This window comes from Culex quinquefasciatus, chromosome 2 (assembly GCF_015732765.1).
Source record: "Culex quinquefasciatus strain JHB chromosome 2, VPISU_Cqui_1.0_pri_paternal, whole genome shotgun sequence".
Lineage (NCBI taxonomy): Eukaryota > Metazoa > Arthropoda > Insecta > Diptera > Culicidae > Culex > Culex quinquefasciatus.
This window is the reverse complement of record NC_051862.1, coordinates 49,407,377-49,430,347: the sequence shown is the minus strand read 5'-3', so window position 1 is coordinate 49,430,347 and position 22,971 is coordinate 49,407,377. Positions and strand designations below refer to the sequence as shown.

Genomic DNA, 22,971 nt, shown 5'->3' with positions numbered 1-22,971 from the left:
TTCCAAAATCCGTATTTTTGATTTTTAAGATTTTTGATTTTTTTATAGGGGACCAAAATTTGCAACTTTTTAACCAATCGGCATTTTTTTCCGTTTACCTTTTTTCTGAACAGCTTTCCCCAAAACACCAATTTGATCAGAAAATTCAGTCAAAAAACAACATTTTGTACAAAATAAGTGGTGACACATGGAATCTTATCAAACTGAATTTACCATTTAAAATATAACAATTATAAAACAGTTTAATACTGACTTCTAGACAAATCAATATTGATTCTATGATTTTCCACTATGAATCAAAATTAAGAGTACTTGAAAGTTTATGTTTTTTTTTCAGAAAATTTTTAATTCTTTGATTTTTTTAAATTGATCCAGTCAGAGGCGTCGCGTCCACCTGTTCAACCTGTTCATAGGACAGGTGATCATTTTGATTTCTTTCTGAAGAAAGAATTAAAATATGTTCATCAAAATAATTGAACGAACGCGCCAACTCTTTTTGGAATCATGAAACAGCCAAGCGCATTCGTATCATAGAGCGTCAATGAAAATTCTCCCAAGCAGCCGCCACCCTGTTCGGATTTCTCCATGCACGAGTTCCCATACAATGCATCCAAAAATACACAGAAAGACCCCCCTATTTGTATACGCTGGACGGTATGAATGTGGTAGTTCAGGGTGTGCATGAAAGTTTTTAGACAGTCGACATAAAAGCGCGCGAGCCGAGACACGAGCAGGGAGAGAGCAGTATCTGGAGTTTTCTCTCTCTCTTTGAACTTTGCTCTCTCCCTGCTCGTGTCTCGGGTCGCGCGCTTTTCATACCGTCCAGCGTGTACAAATAGGGGGGTCTTTCTGTGTATTTTTGGATGCATTGTATGGGAACTCGTGCATGGAGAAATCCGAACAGGGTGGCGGCTGCTTGGGAGAATTTTCAGTGCGCGTTAGATTTTCATTGAGGGCTCTATGGATACGAATGCGCTTGGCGGTTCCATGATTCCAAGACGATTTGGCGTGTTCGCTCAAATATTTTTGTAAAACATTTTTTAATGTTATAAATAGTAGAACGGCATGTTGCTTTCAAAAAGCGTTTTTAACTGAAATAAAGTAATGAATAGCTCAGTTAAAAGTGAGTTTTGATCGTTTAAATTTGTTTGGAAAAATTTTATAACGTGATGTTTTTTATTTTATTTTTTGTAGATTTATGTTGAGATATGAGATGCAGTAAAATAACAAAAAATCACAGATTTTTTATACTTAACTATGGCAATTGTTTTTTATTTGTGGATATCAATTATATAATTCTATATGCTTTAGCAGCCCATTTTGAAAATCAATGCAAAAATAAACGCAATAAATAATTGCACAACTTTTTGTCAAATGAAAAAAAATAAAATAAAAAAAAATCATCGATATTAATTTTTTCCCTCAAGTTTTTTAGGGAAATTTTAAAGAGAAACGCAAAATACAATTTTTATGGCCTAATTGTTTTGGTCAGGAAACTAGAGCACGTGATTTCAGGATTAGAATGGCCAACATCCGGAATGTTTGCTTAGTGAGAATTGAGAATAATGAATAATTTTTGCTCTAATCTAATCCAATGGCACATAAAAGAAGTCATTCTAAAGAAAACTCCAGGGAAAAAACTTGTGGTTGGTTTACGCCACAAGTTTTGATTCAGTTTTTTTTATTTAAAAAAACAAGCTAATTATAGAAGACTACAACGTAAAAAGCATTTCAATTTTACACTTCACAGAATAAAATAATGTAAATTTGGAAGCTGTAATTTTTGAAGGTTGAATATTACCTCTTTAATGATGTAATTTTACCTCAATTTAGACTGAAAAAGTGACATTAAACCAGAAAAGTGGTAAAATTACACATTTCCAGAGGTAAAATTACACCTTTTTTCTGACATAAAAAATGTACCCTTTCCCAGATGTAATATTACCATGATTTATTTTTCTGTGTTCTTGAAGAATGGTAATTGCTGTAATTTGAAAAATCTTGTGATCAATAATTCTCACAACAATATTGCTAACATCATCTAATTTCTCTTTATTATGTATAAAAGATATTTTTTAAATATGATTGAGCTAAATAACTTGAAGATTACTGAAAAGATTGTTTGAACAGGTAAACATTTTGGCCACGCGTCTAGTTTTTTTCAATGGTTAGTAATGACTTTTTTACAATAAGTTTCATATTAGAAATAGTCCTTTTGATCAGTAGTGCGGTGCCTGTGTGGACGCGCAGTCCTGTTTTTTCGTGTTATTTTCCGTCTCTTTTGTGTCGCTGTTCGGGTGAGTGCATAATTGGCAAAGGGAACGCGTGGTCGTAAAAAATATTCGGAGTGAAAAGTGATTTTTTTTTGTGTATGCCTTTTGTGCATTTTAGTCGTGAATTGTGTGCTGCGAGGAGAAGATTACCCTCTGAAAATGCAGCGTCATCAGTGCATAATTGGCAAAGGGAGCACGTGTTCGTAAAAAAATATTCAGAGTGAAAAGTGATGTTTTGTGATTTTCAAAGTCCTTCCTATATCATCGTTGATCGGAAGGCACGGCGTCGGGTGGACTGTGTTTAAATTTTTCGAATAAGGTTTTATTTTTTTGCGGTGAAAAATCTATTTCTATATAATGATCGAAAGACGCATTGACAATTATGATCGTCGAGTTAATAGTGGAGCAAAATAACTGTGTGTGAGTGATTTTGTGTGTTAACCAGAAAGACCTTCCCATAGCATCGTTGCTCGGAAGGCTCGCCGACGGGTCTGTTATGAAAGTCCTCCCCATAGCGTCGTAGCTCGGGAGGCATCGGAAAGCCAATACCTTATCCTACTAACCAAAAAAAATAATAATCACGTGATGCTTGAAGGAGATGCTGTGGATTCAACGGCCTCAAGCGGTATCAACAAGTATATAGCGAAAAACTATGTGCTCGATGAGTCTGCAACTTCAACTATCGGACTAACATTCCTCCCTTTCGTTGAACTGCAGGCTTCTTGGGAGGGCGCCGGTATTGACTAATAAAGTAGGGATCTTCAGAGGTTAAACAGTGAACGGATGGTTGGCTCCCACTGATCATTTTTGATTCATTGTTTAACTTCAGCTGATCCGTCAATAACGGAGTAGCAGCTCATTGGCAGTCAACCATGCTCATGCTCATGCTCATGCTCATAAGTTTCATATTAGAAATAGTCCTTTTGATAAATAAGCCAATTATTTGCACTTCTGGAAAAGTCGAGATATCGAAAATGGGATTTGAGTGGTCAACCTGCCATTGACACAAAATGGCTTCTTTGGTTATAGGAAAGGCCCTTACAATGTTTTAGCCAAATAAAAAAATACAAAAAATAAAAATGCCCGAAATCGATAAATTTCGTGAGAATTGCTAACAATTAAAAAATACAGCATAAAAAATATCAAAATCAGCAGCTAAAATTTACTTCCGTTTTTTTTCCCCCACAGCTCCCGGATCACTTCGGTGGCGACTCGTCGACGCGCTCGTCCCGCCGCGGCTCGGTCCGCTCCGATGGGGCGGCCTCCTCGTCGGACGAGCAAATGCCCCGGCTGCGCGTCACCGAGTCGGAAACGGTCGAAATCGAGAGCTCGCCGGAAAAGTCACCCAAAACGGTCAGCAAAGCCCCGCGGCCGGGACCCTCCAAGGTGATCGAAACGGTCGATTTGGACGATGACGAGGAGGAGTACGACGAGGATCGGTCGTTCGAGGAGGACGACGAGGACGATTACTATGACGATCCGGAGTCGGACGATCAGGACGTGAACCGGGTGATTCAGGACGCGGTGGACGAGATTGACGCGATGGACAGCCGGGGGTCGGGCGAGGAGGACAAGATGGACGTCAGCTCGGACGATGACGGGGAGGATTACAGTGATTACGATGACGATGACCGTCGGAGGAGCGTTGTGGAGTCGCGGAAGGGCAGTGACAAACGGAAGAGGGGAGGTAGTGATTACTCCGAGGGGGAGATTTACGACGCGGATGACGGTGATGAGTACGACCAGGTGGGGGAAGTGGACGAACCGGGACGGAGCTACCGGCCGTCCAAGTCGCGGGGAGTGTCGCTGGGACAAATCAGTGTGGACGACGACAGTGAGGAAGAAAAGGAAAAGGTCAGTCCGAAGAAGAAGGCTGGTGGCAAGGTGAAGTACAAATCGTACCGCCAGAAGCTCGTCGCCGGGATTCGCAAGCGGACCCTTAAAATGTAAGTACCTTTGAAATTCTTCTATTGTGTGAACAGTTTACCTTCGCCCTGGAAAAGGGCAACGTTACCATTCTACTGCATTCCTAAAAAAAAAACGGTGACCTTTCGTCACCATGTCAGCAGGGAAGGTCGCTCCTCAATGACAAACCAAAAGAAGCGCGCGCGACCCTGGAGGAGATTTTTTTCGGGGTGAGTGAGCGAATGAATTCAAAAATTCGTTCAACCTTGAGGTGGTTGTTGGTTGGTTTGCTGCGTTGCTTGTTGGATGCTTTTAAATTGTGCTTTTGCACTCGTGGTTGGTTGTACGTTTGATGCATTGGAGCCGGGAGGTGAAGTTCTCCCGGTTGAGAGAAGTGTCGGGGGGTTATGGGGGGAAGGGGCAGATGGGGATCATTTGTCGGTCTCTAAACTGAAACTGACCTTTTCAAATTTGTGCTGTAAAACACAAGAGGGCTTTTGTTAATTTGATTTGGTTAAGCGCGGTGGATTTTCTTGAAATAATTCGAACTGTCAAAAATCCACCAAATCATCTACCGGTGGATATTTTTCTACCACAGATTTTTGTGCGATCAATGTGGTAGATGCTTTGGTGGATTTTTGACAGTTCGAATTATTTCAAGAAAATCCACCGCGGTTAACCAAATCAAACTAACAAAAGTCCTAAGGTCAGTACAATGAACGGTTGGTAAACACAACATAGTGACTTTTGAGGACAAATATTTAACCTAAGCCTTACACAAAATTGAATATTAGTGCCAAGTATATTCCAAATCAGTAACGTTAGAACGTTAAAGTTTGTTAAAAAAAATATCTTTTCATACACAGAAAAAAATATGTGAATTTACTCGACACGGAAAAAATGAATCACATGTAAACTCAGTTGATGTATACTGCTATATTCGACGTAAACGGTTAAATCACTCTTAAAATCATGTTTTTACGTATATTTTTTTGAAAATTTACATAAAATTGCATTCAAATTTAAATATTTAATGACGTGCAAAAGTGTTACATCATAAATGATATAACATTTGGAAATATTTAATATTTAAATAACTAAAAAAAATGCAGGATCATTTCGGATCGCTTTGTTTTCTTCGGAAAAATTGAGTGAAAAATTTCACGTTGGAGTCCACACATGACCAAAATTTTACAAAAGTATCATGAAACACTTAGCCCGTAAAATAAAAAAAAGCAAGTGCATGTTTACACTACCCAGAAAAAATGTGAGGTGATTTTAAACTCGGTTGATGTAAACTTGAGATTCGATGAAATCGTCTTAATCGTACGTTAAATATTTTTTAAACATGCTATTTGATGGAAATTTACACCTTTTTGCACTTAAGCAGTTTACTACAAAATCGGTATTTTTTTTAATTTTGTATTTTTTTTTTTGAATCAATTTTTCTTTTTTATGATCAAGAATAACATTTCAAAAGGGCCAAACATTCAAAATTACGCCCTTTTAAAATGTTAGTCCAGATTTGAAAATTGTTTTCGAAAACATCGGAAAAATTTCCGATTTCACATATGTTTTAACATTGTTTAAATTATTTTTAACATTGTAAATCCGACCATTGCTGAGATATCGTCATAAGAAAATGGTGGGTTGTTTGGGTGAGACTTAGAAAACATTAATTTAGCTGTTTTTAAATCTTTGCATGGCAATATCTCAGCTACTAAGAGTCGTATGAACAAAGTTCAAAAAAGCAAAATATAAAGAATTTTCTCAGCTTTTCAAATATTTCAAAGGTGGGCAAACATGGGCACTAATTTTCAAAAATGAATAACTGCGACTATTTTCAAAAAAGTTACCTAAAAATGTCTTTAACTTGAAAACGGTGTACTTTATTAAAATGTCTTTACTTACTTTTTGATTGCAAATTCGATTTTACATCGAGAAATGATGTTGAAATTTTTGCGACCAATATACTGCCGTTCTACGCATAATTGTCCCATGTTTAAAAAAGTGCAACTGCGAAAAACGCGGTTGAAATTTGTCGACCGATTTCTGTGTTTCTACGCATAATTGCCCCGTGGGTTCCTATTCGCCCTATGTGTCCCTTATCGCCCCATTTATCAGTTTATCACCCTTATTTGTGATTCTCTTGCTATACAACAGGTAATAAAGACTTAAAGCCAGGGATCAGACACACATGCAGTTTCCTGAAGTCCCCGCCAGAGGCACTGTCAATATTGTTTACGTTTGGTTTTTGAAAAGGTCGTATGAAATAAATACATAAATTTTGTTCACAAAGTATTTTTTTGCCAGTTTTTTTCTGTCTTTTGCATATATTTGCGAGATAATAACAATTATTACGTAAAATTTTCCACATTTTACGTTTGTTAGATTAATTAAACAAATTTCTACTTGACGATTTAAGTAATACAACCAAACACACTAAACTTAACTTAAATACTTAATAGTTTCAGTTTCCTTTAAATAAAATTAAATAAGTTTGATTCTTCCTGGCTGTTGGTTTAAAATGAATTGAATTCATTTAAACAAAAAAAAAATACCGTGTATATTTTTTTCTGTGCAGTCCTTTTCCATACCTACAACTTTGCCTAAGACGCGAAATCGATCAAAAAATTCTTTCAGAAGCTACAGATTTTTGATTTTTTTTTACTTTATTTTGATGCAAATTGGCTTCTTTGGGCTTACGAAAGGCACCGAAAAGGTTTCAGCCGGATTAAAAAATACAATTTGTATTTTGATTCTGCGTAGGAACGCACAACAACAAAAAAAAAGGTCAAGAATTTTTTTCTAAATTATTTCCGTTATTTTCCTTCCTTGCAAAATATCAATCAAATTTCGAAAAAAAAACTCTATCGTTTTATGCCTTCTTCCGATCTGTAGTCGCAAAATTATAAATTTGCAAAACGTTGTAAAATGTTTTATGAAAAACCCGCTTCGATTTTCGAGAAACTTTGCTCAAGGGGTAATTTTGGTCCTTGATCATGAATCCGGGATCCATTTTTCGATAGTCCTTTGATGAGTCAAAAGGACTTTTGTGTAAAAATGGACGCCCGATTTTTTTGGCGGCGTGCTCAAAGTTCCGTAAAAACGAATTTTTCATTTAAAAAAGTGAAAAAATAGCTATTAAATTGTTGCCATTTCCCGTTGCTCCACTGTCAAAAAACGTGAGACATGTCATTTTATGGGAAAATTCATGTAATTTTCGAATGACCCAGAGTAGTAAATTTTTTTATATAGAACTACATTTTTCATTTTAGATTCAATATTTTTTGTAATTTTGCATGGTTACTTTTAAAAATGTAACAATGTTCTACAAAGTTGTAGAGCAGACTGAAACAAAAAAGGGGTTTTTGCGATTGTTCTAAAAAACATGTTTTTCATGTTATTTACAACTTTGCCGATATACTGCTCTGCCGTTCTACGCATAATTGTACCATGTTCAAAAAAGTACAACTGAGAAACACGCATAATTGTCCCTTGGGTCCCTATTCACCCCATAAGTCCTTAATCATCCCAGTTAGCAGTTTATCAGCCTCATGTTGTCCTCTTGTTATACAATAGGTAAACATGATTTGGTAATTGGCCTCAAAAAGTGTGCTAAATTTCCTTTTTTATTTGAAACATAAAGGATGAATCTTCGTTAGTTTTTTTCAAAATAAGTTTAAGTATCAAATTATTGGTGTTTACATCGTTTATTCGAATGGTTCTAATAGACCCTAAACTATTTTTTTTCGCTCCTGAAAATCCTTAAAATACTTCTATAAAACTCGTTGGAAATATCTAATACGAATAACAAAAAAATGCAGTTCTAAACATTTCTGATGAGTAAAACAAAGAGTAGTGTTCCAAAAGGATATCGTTCAAATTGTTCTAAAGAGTCGAGATTTCCAGGTAACTCTACCGTTTACAAGTAACGATTAATCGATTCCAAAGGTCACTCCCAAGATCCATTGCTACGCGATCGATCCCACTTCCAAGGAGATCCATAAATCTTTCAACCCATTAACTGCTACTGCTTGGTACGCACTATTCCCAAGTCTCGATATTTCCCGTGTGTACTAAACCAACGTGAGCTACACTCGCTAACTCACTCGCGCACTCACATTTTCTGGCATTGAAAGATCGATTGAAGCTAATTGTTCACCAACTCGGCTCAAAACTAACCATGCTGCACCATGCGCGGCCGAGACTGGAGGAGAGAACTTCCAAGCTAGAAACAAACCTTGACACACTTTTCTCACCCTTTTGCGCGATCGCCCTGCGCTGCGGCGTTGGAGTGTACCTACTGCTCTGTGTACCTCTATAACCATCGCAGTCGTGGCCTAGTGAATATGACTAGCATTAGAAGTTTTCGCGCGCGCGTCAAAGATCACGTCCAATCGCGGCCACGCGAGATGCAAATAACACGGCCGGCATCTTCAAGACCTTCGGCGGCGGAATTGAACGTGAAAATGCCATGTAGTTGCCTGCCTGCCACCATGGAAATTGTTCCGAACTGCAGGACGGTTTTAACGTTTGCCAGGGAACACAATCTCTTGTGGCGAGGACGGGGCTGGTCCTTGGAGTTTTGTTTGTGTAGGCTTTGGTCAGGGTTAGAAGACTGCTGCTGGTACCAGAAAGGAGTTGTTGTGAGTTAGACTTCGGTGATTGGAAATTTAATTGGGTTTGGGTTTAAATTTTGTATGCAGACATTTGGAAAAATGCAAAGAAATCTATTTATAAATATTACCACATTACCAACATCCCACCACAGTACTTAGCCGATATGTATAGGTGAAGGTGGGTCTAGACTTCTATAAATCTTGATGATGATATGTTCCGCAAGTCGCACATAATTGCACCCCCTTGCATGTCGGCATTACAGCGTGTAACCCAGTAGAGGTGGGCGGCATTGGCATTGGATTGGGCCGAACCGAACCGATTGTTCCCTTTCAGTTTCCGACATCCATTCCAAAGTGTGCAGTGCAGCCAACTAACCAACAGTGGCGCTAGATATTTCCGCTCGCTCTCTCGCCTCGGGTCCTTGATTTCAATAAAGTCAATTGAAGGACACCGACCGAGCCGCGGGTACTAAATGTTAGATTTAACATAGCTGTGCCGATTTGCAGTCCGCCAGTTGCAGGCCGGCTCAGCTTGTTTGCAGTTGACCGCCGCGCTAAAGTACACTCTTGAGGTTCAATTAAAGTTACCTTCGAGGGTGGTTAAAAGGCAATCGGCGTTGTGTGGGATTTGAAGGTTGAAATCGTTGGGTTGAGGATTTATTAGTTGGGTCAAGCGGTTCTATGTTCTGACGGCGAGGGGACTTGTTATTGTTCCGACGTGCAAGAACTTTTAAAGTGCACCAGCCGCCACAGATTGACCCGTTGACAGAGTTATTACATTACATGGCTCAACCACACCGTAATCATCCTTGGAGATCACTTCCCGCACAATGAGTTACGGTCGGGGTGTATCGGTAGCACCCAGCTGCTGCAGCTGCTTCACTTAAAACGATCTTGCCCAGTTGCACTTTGAGATGCACCGTGGATTACACTGCACCATCATCATCATCATCAATAGCAGCAACTACGGTAGCATGACTTGTGCATTAGATCGGAATAATAAAAAAAAGTCAGGGCAGTTTAATAACCAACAATGCAAGTGCTCTTCAATGAAACAGCTTAGAGCTTGGATTTATTCTAGCAAGAAACCTTTTGTACACTGATCCGTTGTAGAGTAACGTTGAGTTGGTTGGACGTGAATCTGAGTTGGTTGAAGATCAGGTGATATTTTCCAAGCAGCCAATTGCTTCATTAGAGCAATTCTCTACGAAATCGGTCTTTTTTCTAAAACTTTAATTTTTGTATTTTTTAATCCGACTGCAAGTTTTTTGGTGCCTTCGGTATGCCCAAAGAAGCCATTTTGCATCATTAGTTTGTCCATATAATTTTCCATACAAAATTTGGCAGCTGGCCATACAAAAATGATGTATGAAAATTCAAAAATCTGTATCTTTTGAAGGAATTTTTTGATCGATTTGGTGTCTTGGGCAAAGTTGTAGGTATGAATACGGACTACACTGCAAAAAAAAATGATACACGGTAAAATTTTTTTGGTGATTTTTATTTAACTTTTTGTCACAACAACTTGATTTGCAAAACAAAAACACTATTTTTATTTTTTTATATGTTTTTGAGGACATCAAATGCCAATTTTTCAGAAATGTCCAGGTTGTGCAAAAAATCTTTGAGTGAGTTATGATTTTTTGAATCAATACTTTTTTTTTCAAAAAATCGAAAAATTGGTCGCAAAAATTTTTTGACTTTATTTTTCGATGTAAAATTAAATTTGCAATCAAAAAGTACTCCAGTAAAATTTTGATAAAGTGCACCGTTTTAAAGTTAAATCCATTTTTAGGTGACTTTTTTGAAAATAGTCGCAGTTTTTCATTTTTTAAAATTAGTGCAAGGGTGAAACATTCAATAAAACGCCCTTTAAAAAAGTTAATCTTGGTTTAAAAATTTTGAAAATATTTTTTTCGAAAAGATCAAAAATTTCACGAATGTTTCATATTTTAATATTGAAAATCGGACCATTAGTTGCTGAGATATCGACAATGGAAAATGGTGGGTTGTTTGGGTGAGACTTAGAAAACATCAATTTTCCTGTTTTTAAACACTTGCATGGCAATATCTCAGCAACTAAAGGTCGTATGAACAAAGTTCAAAAAAGCAAAATATAAAGAATTTTCTCAGCTTTTCAAAAATATTTTTTTCAAAAGTGGGCAAACATGTGCACTTATTTTAAAAAATGAAAAAATGCGACTATTTTCATAAAAGTCACCTTAAAATAAATTTAACTTGAAAACGGTGCACTTTATCAAAATTTCACTGAAGTACTTTTTGATTGCAAGTTTGATTTTACATCGAAAAATGAAGTCGAAAAATTTGTGCGACCAATTTTTCGATATTTTGAACAAAACAGTATTGATTCAAAAATTCATAACTCTCTCAAAGATTTTTTGCACAACCTGAAAATTTCTGAAAAGTTGGCAAAATTAAAAATTGTGTTTTTTGCAAATCAAGTTTTAGTGACAAAAAGTTAAATAAAAAATCACCAATTTTTTTTTACCGTGTATCATTTTTTTCCAGTGTAGTCCGTATCCATACCTACAACTTTGCCGAAGACACCAAATCGATCAAAAAATTCCTTCAAAAGATACAGATTGTTGAATTTTCATACATCATTTTTGTATGACCAGCTGCCAAATTTTTATGGAAAATTATATGGACAAACTAATGATGCAAAATGGCTTTTTTGGGCATACCGAAGGCAGGATTAAAAAATACAAAAAAATCGAATGAACGAAATCTGGGAGAACTGCTCATTAGATATCGTAAACCGGGGTGACTTTGATAGGATTCTAATTAATTTTGGATTATTTTGGATTACTTTGTTTTACATCAAATGGACCATCACTTAGGTTGGTAATATAGTTTTAAAGAAAGAAAAAAAAAAAAACAATGTTTATATCTCGTTTTTAAAACATCCTAAGAGCCAAACCCCTCAAGTGGAGAAATACGATGAACAAGTTTTTGACCATTATTTTAATTCAAAGTCATAGAGAAGTGCAGTGCTTCGGTGGACGCGCAGTCCTGTTTTTTCGTGATAATTTTCGTCTCTTTTGTATCGCTCTTTGTGTGCATGGGGTGACTGGTTTGATGTGATTAGGTTTTATTTATTTTTTTATGTTGTTTTCTTTCTCTTCATTTCCGCAGTCTGATTTGCGATGCCTTTCCGTCGGTTCGCAGTGTTTTTTCGCGTTCGTCGTCGGTGTGTTTTTCTTTTTCGGCGTGCGTGTATGTGTTAAGGTGCGGCTGGCTCTGGTTGTCATCGATGACAATTGAGCCAGTCTGATTTGCGATGCCCTTCCGTCGGGTCGGTTTTTTTTTGCGTTCGTCGTCGGTGTGCAACAACAACAAAACCTTATCATACAATTTCAGCTCGATAAACATCGTAACTCGTCGTTCGCTTCGTTAATCAGTACTCTACTAAACATCGATCATGTAAAACTCATAAAAACAGCTCAATCAAAAAGTACACTGTTAAATTTGACCATTATTTTAATTCAAAGTCATAGAGAAGTGCAGTGCTTCGGTGGACGCGCAGTCCTGTTTTTTCGTGATAATTTTCGTCTCTTTTGTATCGCTCTTTGTGTGCATGGGGTGACTGGTTTGATGTGATTAGGTTTTATTTATTTTTTATGTTGTTTCTCTTCATTTCCGCAGTCTGATTTGCGATGCCTTTCCGTCGGTTCGCAGTGTTTTTCGCGTTCGTCGTCGGTGTTTTTCGGTTTTTTCGCGTGCGTGTATGTGTTAAGGTGCGGCTGGCTCTGGTTGTCATCGATGACAATTGAGCCAGTCTGATTTGCGATGCCCTTCCGTCGGGTCGGAAGTTTTTTTTTTTTTGCGTTCGTCGTCGGTGTGCAACAACAAAACCTTATCATACAATTTCAGCTCGATAAACATCGTAACTCGTCGTTCGCTTCGTTAATCAGTACTCTACTAAACATCGATCATGTAAAACTCATAAAAACAGCTCAATCAAAAAGTACACTGTTAAATTCTTCATCATTTAATTACAAATAATTTTGGTTCTATCTTTCCACAGCCGGCTGTCTAAGATTAAACCATTTCAATTAAAAGTTAACAGCCGATAAACGGGAAATGTCTCATCCGCAACATCCGATTGCTTGCCTTGAGAATGAAACAAAATACCTTTCAACAAACACTATGATTTTGGGTCGCATCATCATCTTCTATGATGAATCCTGACCAAACACCCTATCCTACTAACAAGTTTTCAGGTTCCTGGCGCTCGTGGGGTGTAAGCACAGAGTAAATCAGCTGCCCTAGTAGCAACCTGCGCTAACTAACATTCCCGTCCCTTAAAATCGAGATCTACAAACTGACATGGCGGGCGCCGTTGGTGGCCAATGACTGTTACCTATTCGCAACTGATCTAGCTTTAGCAATCATGGTGTTTTATCTTTTCAGCGCATTCATACATGCTTTTGATAAGGGAAACACCACTAGATCGTCGAAGCATATAATCAGTAGTGCTGAAAGGATATTACGGTTCTGTTCAGCAACGGAGGGGCAACCATGGGTGATCTCTCATGCTCATGCTCATGCTCATTATTTTAATTCAAAGTCATATTTTTAGTCAAAATCATTGCTTTGACCATAACCTAAAAAAAGTGATTAAAACACATTTAAATCAAACATTTTTATTTTAAACATCGCTTCAACACCCCCACGCAAAGAGAGCAGACTTCGTTTTGCTGGCTGGCAAATTGAAAAATAGGGGAAATATACCCTTTCCAATCAAACACCTATCTTCGTCATATGGAGAGTTTAATGCTCGATAAAAGCTCCAAAAATACTATTTAGGCTATAAACTTACCTGCAACAGCACCGCCTCAAGTAATCACGCAAATTTATGCCATTTACTGGCCAAAAGGATCAATTTTAATGCACACATATTTTATTTTGCGAGACCATTTCTAGTCACACGAGAACACACGCGAGAAACCCTCAAACGCTTAATGAATATCGCCAAAATCAACTTTTCACTTTCGCTTATATTTTCACGGCGCTTTCGATACAAAACTGCCCCCAATTTTCGGCAACATGTTCTTTTGCACATTAGTTGGTCACTCACTTGAAAAATAATCCTGAAACAGGTAAATAATTAGCAAGCGCCATAAAAAACAAACGTGCCAAGTCTTTTGACGTTTCAATTTTGACTACCCATTCCAATCGAAGGCTGAAGAAAAACGAACGAGAAGCTAAAAGACCCAAAAGAGCGGTGGAAGTGAAAAAAAAATCTAAGCTGAAAATAGGAAGATGGGCCACCCAATGCATTAGTTTGATTGGAATACATTTTGGAAATATTTTTTTCAAATGCTTGTTAAAGGAATAGAAAACTTTTAGTAAAAATGAAAATAAACGGAAATGTTCACAAAAAGTTGCTCTACTCGTTGGTGTGCTTGGTTTTAGTAAATTTCAAGGAACACTCCAGATTATCCAGCATCATTTAAACACAACCGCTTATTAGGCTTAAAATGGGTTTATTTCTCTTATTCTTCGCGAAATCTTTTTCGTAAAAACTCATGTGCGCATAATAATTAAGCAATTATTGTTGAACTTACGTCCTTTTCTTATGAGCGTAAGTACATTTTCAAAATTATCAGTACTTACGACCTTGCATCACCAAGGACGTATGTGACTTCTCCGTATGAAAAGCACATTCAACCTTTTATATGTGGGCGATATTTTTGTTTATGGAAATTCTGCTCGAGTAGATCGTTAGTAGTGCGTTAGACTAGTGCAAACGTTACGACCTTTTGAAAACTAACCCGAGATATTTAGTTAACTGAATGTATAAGCTTTTAAACAGAATTCATATAATTTTTTATGTAAAATTCTTAAAAAGTCGTATTTTTTTCCTGTAAGCTAAAACAAATTTTGTTTATAAAATAATCGATTTAAATTACATTTTCAACAGACGAATCAAAAGTTTTCCCATTTTATATAGAATTTGTTCAACTAAACATGGGTAGAAATTTGATTATTTTTTTAAATTATGTTTCAAAAACACATAACATTTATTATTTACTAACTTTTTTTTTACCTTATCCTAGTGTAAAATTGTCCAAAGAATCAGAAAATGCATTCCGTTTTTCGATTCAAAATCATGTTCATTGAGAAAATCATGACATTTCGAGAAGTTTGAATTAATGCCTTTGATCAAAATTTTCCTAATTTTAGTTAATTAACTTAAAAGACTTTTCAAAATTTTATGAAAAGTTCTTCCTGAGGTAGCGTGAACCGGGGTGACTTTAAGAGGATTTCAATTTGTTTTTGGAATATTTTCCAACAATCAATGTTTATGTTTAGTTAACTAAGTTTGTTTGTTTTTTAACAAAATACATATAAATTTTAGGTAAAATTGTTATAAAGTCGGGATTTTGCCTGAAATTTGTTAAAATTTGTTTTGTTTGTAAAATTATCGATTAACATTGCATTTTAAACTGAATTCGAAGCACGAAGCACAATTTTTCACATTTTTCATGAAATGTGTACAATTGGAATTGCATATGAATTTGGAGATTTTTGTCAATTGTGTTTCAAAAACTAACTTAATCCACCTATGTGGTTGGAACCTTCCTCACAACAGTGGCTGTACACAAGTTTCATCTATTTTTTAGATCCGGCTTCCAAAAAGTACATCAATATCACTTAAGTGGCCATATCTCGAGACAGGGTTGCCAGATCTTCAATGTTTTGGGCTCGTTGGAAATGTCTTTTGATAACCTAACCAACCATGGGTTGGATGATGGATCCGGACAAAGTATACATACAATTAAGTGAGATCCGGCTTCAAAAAAGTACATCAATATCACTTAAGTAGCCATATCTCGAGACAGGGTTGCCAGATCTTCAATGTTTTAGACTCGTTGGAAAGGTCTTTTGATAATCTAACCATTGATGGGTCAGATGATGGACCCGGACATAGTTTACATACATTTAAGTGAGATCCGGCTTCAAAAAAGTATATCAATATCACTTAAGTGGCCATATCTCGAGACAGGGTTGCCAGATCTTCAATTTTTTGCACTCGTTGGAAAGGTCTTTAGATAACCTAACAACAATGGGTCGGATGGTGGATCCGGACATAGTATACATACATTTAAGTGAGATCCGGCTTCAAAAAAGCACATCAATATCACTTAAGTGGCCATAACTCGAGACAGGGTTGCCAGATCTTCAATGTTTTGGACTCGTTGGAAAGGTCTTTTGATAACCTAACCAACAATGGGTCGGATGGTGGATCCGGACATAGTTTATATACATTTAAGTGAGATCCGGCTTCAAAAAAGTACATCAATATCACTTAAGGGACCATTTCTCGAGACAGGGTTGCCAGATCTTCAATGTTTTAGACTCGTTGGAAAGGTCTTTCGATAATCTAACCATTGATGGATCAGATGATGGACCCGGACATAGTTTACATACATTTAAGTGAGATCCGGCTTCAAAAAAGTATATCAATATCACTTAAGTGGCCATATCTCGAGACAGGGTTGCCGGATCTTCAATGTTTTGGACACGTCGGAAAGGTCTTTTGATAACCTAACCAACGATGGGTTGGATGATGGACCCGGACATAGTTTACATACAGTTATGTGAGATTCAAATATATGTGAAAACACATTTTTATACATAACTTTTGAACTACTTATCGAAACTTCAATCTGTATAAAACTCGATCTATGGGACCTTAAACCAAGTCGAATGCAACAAGTTCGGGTCAAATCGGTTCAGCCAGTGCCGAGAAACATGAGCTAGTTTGTTAGTCACATACATACATACACACACACATACACACAGACATTTGTTCAGTTTTCGACTCTGAGTCGATATGTATACATGAAGGTGGGTCTACGACGTTTTCATACGAAGTTCATTTTTAGAGCAGGATTATAGCCTTACCTCAGTGAGGAAGGCAAAACACATATTATTTATTATTCGCAAACTTATTTAATCTTCTCCTAGTTTAAAATTGTCCAAAGAATCCTAAAATGCATTTCCGATTCAAAATCATGTTCATTGAGAAAATCATGACACTTTGAGAAGTTTAAAATAATGACTTTCATCAATATTTTCTTAACTTTAGTGAACTAACTTTTTAAACTTTTCAAAATTTTATGAAAAGTTCTTCTTGAGGTACTTTGAACACTTCTCTACTGAGGTCAGTACGATTCAATACCATTGCGTACGTATTTTAATTGTACTCTTCATTTTGCGGCAAAATCGCAAACCTATCAAAGTCACCCCGTTTTACGGTACTTGTTTTTAAATTGCGAAGACAAAAATTGGAGTTTTAAACTAAAATACAATGTTGAACATTTTAAGAAATTGTGTGATACTTTTACTCTAAGAAGATAAAAAAGAGTATCATGTTATACATTTTTAGAAAAATATTCCTATGATATAAAAAATCTGGCAGTGATACCAAAAGACTTGACCGCTAAAATGAAGTGCAATTTGAAAGCTGGATATTAATGAAAATTGCTGAAACATTTTTTGAAAAAAACAAGTATCAAAAGAGGCTTTGATACCAAAACATTAACCTTCAATATCTAACAAACCTCGCACTTGCCTACCCCATCAAACACAAGCCGGGTGCACCGTCCCTGATCTTTCATTATATTCTACCGTGTCATCGTATAATCAGCCAGTATCACTGCACTGCAAAGGTTTATCCACACAGCCTTGGATAGCCAGTTCAAGCCGAGTCGAGAACCACAAGGCAACACCGGCCCGCGAAACTGCGGCCAGTAACGAAAAGTCATTGAGAGGCACACCGACACACACACACGCGTGTCACCTCGCGGGCCACGTCAAGGTCACTCGTTTGTCAAACGGCACGTTATGGATACCGGGCTGGTTGGAGAACCTGTCGTCGTTGAAGTCGTTGCTGTTGGAGATGCAGTCGACGTCCCAAAGTGCACCTTGTTGCATGTGCAAAGACAGATCGATGAGCTCTGGTGATGGTGTGGTGGGGCGGTGTGGTGCAAAGGTTTGTCATTTAGGTTGACTCCCTCCCTCCTGGGGGTATAGGAAGAATGTGTTGTAGTTATGGCACATCATAGGGAGGCCACGTGACATCAAGGCAACAGGTAGCAAGCGGGTTAGGTCGTGCAAGACGCCGAGGGATAGGAAGATATGGTATTTTCTTAGAATGTTATCTTTTTTTAATCAATTTCAAGAAAACCTAGGAACGGAAGAAACCCTGATTTGAATTTACTCTTGAATTCTTACTGTAAGGAATTTAATTCCTGCCCATAATTATAACATGAGGAGCAATTCCAGCTCAAATCAGGATTTTTTCTGGTACTTTTGTACCCGGCCCTCTCCGATTTCAATGAAGCTTTGTAGACATGTTATCCTAGGCCTATATAAGTCATTTTTGTGTATATGGAGCCAATAGTACTCGAGAATAACATTTGAGAAGGGCGTAAGGTATTTAAATATTTTAGTATTTTGCAATTTAAAAATTACTGTATCTCGAAGCCGTTGCATCGTATCAAAAGTGGTCAAAGACAAACTTGTAGGAAATTGGACGGGCTTTCTGAAAAAATACACTGAAACAAAAATACACGCCACTTTTATGTCATTTTTCAATTTTTAAGTTTAAAAGTTAAATTTGAAGGTGATGTCACTTTTTTTTTCGCTCAAAATTTTTGAGGAAATACCCTAAGATGTTACCAAAAGACTGACGAAAAATGCAGGATGGTATGTCTCTCCTAAAAAAATAAAAAAATCATTTACTAAAACTGTTTTTTTGAAAAGTGGTCTAAACGTCAAAATTTTTAAAAACCGGTAGTGGGAATCGATTCCCCAGATAATTTTTAAAAACCGGTAGTGGGAATAGATTCTCCAGACAATTTTACATAAAAGTCTCCATATTGGCCATTGTCCTATGTCCAATCCTTGGGATGATACAACGGTTTAAAAAATAAAAATGTTGAAAAAACGGGATTTTTGGTGGTTTTTGGCATTTTCTATATGACAGACTTGGTTTTTCAGGCTCGTAAATATTTTTACCGGAAAGCTCGTCCAATTTCCCATAAGTTTGCCTTTCACAGCTTTTTGATTTATATCGTTTTTATATTTACGTAATCAAATTTACTATCCTGGTTTCTACCACACTGAAAAAAATATTATATTTTCAGTTATAAGCAATGTTATTAAGCTTATATCTATAAGCCCTTACATCCAATTGAAATGCTGTCAAAGGCAAACTTATGGAAAATTGGACGAGCTTTCCGTTAAAAATATTTACGAGACTGAAAAACCAAGTCTGTCATATAGAAATTGTCAAAAACCACCAAAAATCCCGTTTTTTCAACATTTTTATTTGTAAAACCGCTGTATCTTCCCAAGGATTGGACATAGGACAATGGTCAATACGGAGACTTTTATGTAAAATTGTCTGGAGAATCGATTCCCACTACCGGTTTTTAAAAATTTTGACGTTTAGACCACTTTTCAAAAAAACAGTTTTAGTAAATGATTTTTGTATTTTTTAGGAGAGACTTACCATCCTGCATTTTTCGTCAGTCTTTTAGTAACATTTTAGGCTATTTCCTCAAAAATTTTGAACGAAAAAAAACGTGACATCACTTTCAAATTTAAGTTCTAGACTTAAAAATCAAAAAATCTCATAGATGTGGCGTGTATTTTTGTTTCAGTGTATTTTTTTCAGAAAGCCCGTCCAATTTCCTACAAGTTTGTCTTTGACCACTTTTTGATACGACGCAACGGCTTCGAGATACAGTAATTTTTAAATTACAGAATACAAAAATATTTAAATACCTTACGCCCTTCTCAAACGTTATTCTCGAGTACTATTTGCTCCATATGCACAAAAATGGCTTATATAGGCCTAGGATAACATGTCTACAAAGGTTCATTGAAATCGGAGAGGGTCGGGTACAAAAGTATCAGAAAAATTCCTGATTTGAGCTGGAATTGCTCTGAGATGTTTTGTTGACGAACCAAAAAATTAGCTGTTTTGTACAAATTTCTATAACCTGGGTAATTCTCTACCAACTCACACGAAATCGGGAAAAGTTGCCCCGACCCCTCTTCGATTTGCGTGAAACTTTGTACTATGGGGTAACTTTTGTCCCTGATCACGAATCCGAGGTCCGTTTTTTGATATCTCGTGACGGAGGGGCGGTGACCTTCCATTTTGAACATGCGAAAAGAGTTTTTCAATAATTTGCAGCCTGAAACGGTGATGAGATAGAAATTTGGTGTCAAAGGAACTTTTATGTAAAATTAGACGCCCGATTTGATGGCGTACTCAGAATTCAAAAAAAAACGTATTTTGCATCGAAAAAAACACTAAAAAAGTTTTAAAAATTCTCCCATTTTCCGTTACTCGACTGTAAAAAATTTTGGAACATGTTATTTCATGGGAAATTTAATGTACTTTTCGAATCTACATTGACCCAGAAGGGTAATTTTTTCACTTAGAACAAAAATTTTCATTATTAAATTTCGTGTTTTTTCTAACTTTGGAGGGTTATTTTTTAGAGTATAACAATGTTCTACAAAGTTGTAGAGCAGACAATTACAAAAAATTGATATATAGACATAAGGGGTTTGCTTATAAACATCACGAGTTATCGCGGTTTTACGAAAAAAAAAGTTTTGAAAAAGTTACTTTTTGCGTTTCTTTTTGTTTCGTCGTCCGTGTCTGTCGCGGGTGACCATGAACGGCCATGATTGATGACGAACAACTTTTTCAAAACTTTTTTTCGTAAAATCGCGATAACTGGTGATGTTTATTAGCAAACCTCTTATGTCTATGAATCATTTTTTTGTAATTGACTGCTTTACAACTTTGTAAAACATTGTTACACTCTAAAAAATAACCCTGCAAAGTTAGAAAAAACACGAAATTTTAAAATGAAAATTTTTGTTCTAAATGAAAAAATGACCCAATGTAGATTCGAAATGTACATTAAATTTCCCATAAAATGACATGCTCCAAAAATTTTTACAGTCGAGTAACGGAAAATGGGAGAATTTTTAAAACTTTTATAGTGTTTTTTCCCATGAAAAATACGTTTTTTCGGATTCTGCGCCATCAAATCGAATCTAATTTTACATAAAAGTCCCTTTGACGCAAATTCTATCTCATCTGTTTCAGGCTGCAAATTATTGAAAACACATCTTTTCGCATGTTCAAAATGAAAGTCGTACCGCCCCTCAATGCGATATCAAAAACGACCTCAGATTCGCGTCAGGCAAAGATACCCCTTAGGACAGGGTTTCACGCAAATCGAAGAGGGGTCGGGGCAACTGCTGTGTGAGTTGGCGGAGAATTACCCTTTTCAATGTTAAACAATGAAACTTGTGTGAATTTTATTCGGCTCTTAAAAAATAATAAAAAATAGAATAATCTAAAACGCTTATTTTTTGAAATTTTTAAATGTTGATGAATTCAAATCTAAGACTAGAAATCATTTTTATTATTGAAAATCGAATTAATAGTTTCTAAGATATCGTGAGTAGAAAAATGAATGTTGCTCAGATGACATTGAGAATAAATCATTTTTCGCCAAATTAAAACTTTAAGCGGCTGTATCTCAGAAGCCGCCAGCGGTGAAACTAATAAAATTGTTGATAATTTTCCCAGCTTTTATTTTTTTTTTTATTGAAGTGGCTCTTTTTCTTTATAACATAATTTTGAGGTTGCAACAAACTGAATATTTTCCGGAAAAAATACCTTCAAATGCATTTTACTTGAAAACGATGTTCTTTATCTAAAATTGCCATGTACTTTTCTTTTCTAAGCTCTAAAGTGTTTGGAAATTGTCGATCAATGGTGTTGAAGCTTCAACATCAGTTTGACAACTGATTTTGACGGTTGAGTTCTTTTTAATTCGAATACGTTCGAATTAGCGAGTATTCGAATTAGCGGACTTTCGAAGTAGCGAAATTCGAATTAACGAATCCGCCCTGAACATGATCTTTTGCCAGTTTCAACAAAATTGATATGCTACTAATGTCCGGATATCGAATCATGACGATATCTTAAAACTACTTTACTTACTAAACCAATAACTTAACCTTCGAAAAGAAACATGACTGTGACAAATCGTTGCCACAACGAACGTCATATTTCTTACAGGGCGACGACTTTTCCGCGCCTGTTGCGCCGTTCAGTTGCAACTTAAAATATAAATACTCTCCCGCGGTGTTCTGTACCCCGTAACGGTGGTGGTGCAATATTTGTTTTCTTATGCACATCTTGTTGCAGTTTGCAATATTTTAACCCTACACGCGGTGAATTCTCCCAGTGATGGTGGCCACCGACTCTCTGACACTAAAATGACGGCGGAGTGCCAGCCAAAGTGACGTTTTGTCGCTATGGCCAAGTAATAACAATGTGGATATGCCCGTTTTATGCCAGAGTCGATGATCACGTAATCGGTTCTTGAAAAGCGAGTCATAAATTCTAACCCTAATGGCCACGAGCTCTGTTGTTGAACCGCGCTCGTGGTGGTGGCGGTCGTAAACTAGCGATTCCAATTTAAAGTCAAGGTTAAGGTGCGGGACTAGCTCTCGTGGGTTTTGCTAGGGTTGCAACAGTCTCGGGAACAAAGTTACGGCTATGGAAGAAACTCTAATCAACAGCCAGCAAACACAAGCATCGCGCGAGAGATAACTAATCACGAAATGAGAAAGAGAGTCTGCGAGGGCAATGACATCTACCGGACGGATTCCCAAACAAGAGCAGAGTGCGCGCAAAAAGGTTCGATGATCTTTTCGTGTTTCCGTTCCGCCAACGTGTCCCCTCTTTTGTACTAAATGTTTTTTTTTCTTATTCGGAGTAGCTTGTGCTCCTCCCTCTCTGTCTCCGCGGTGCTCTGTGTATTTGTGACTATCGCGTCTAGCGCGTCACTTTTTGGCGGTTTTTGGCGGGATTCCACTATTCTGTAGCAGCTCCACTATAATTCGCTCAGCGCCGGCAGAGTTTGCTACTGTGTTGAATGTAACCGAGAGCTCGCAAGCGATCCCTTCTTCCGTTTCGTCGTCGTCGTTTTGTTGATGAAGTCGATGACCGAATTGTCATCAAACTCATAAACTGCTCGTCGTTTTGTAAAAAAAAAAATGTACTTTTCCATCCAAAAATGTGTAAATTTACC

At 36.9% G+C, this 22,971-nt stretch overlaps 1 protein-coding gene across 2 annotated transcripts in view; it reads left to right on the top strand.

Moving 5' to 3' along the window:
• LOC6047671 (serine-rich adhesin for platelets) overlaps window positions 1-22,971 on the top strand; it is a 132,553-nt gene that overhangs the window by 15,163 nt on the left and 94,419 nt on the right. For both annotated transcript variants that reach the window (XM_038258468.1, XM_038258467.1), the window contains exon 3: window positions 3,462-4,219. In XM_038258468.1, coding sequence (XP_038114396.1) covers window positions 3,462-4,219 — 758 coding nt within the window. The remainder of the gene's footprint in view (window positions 1-3,461; window positions 4,220-22,971) is intronic.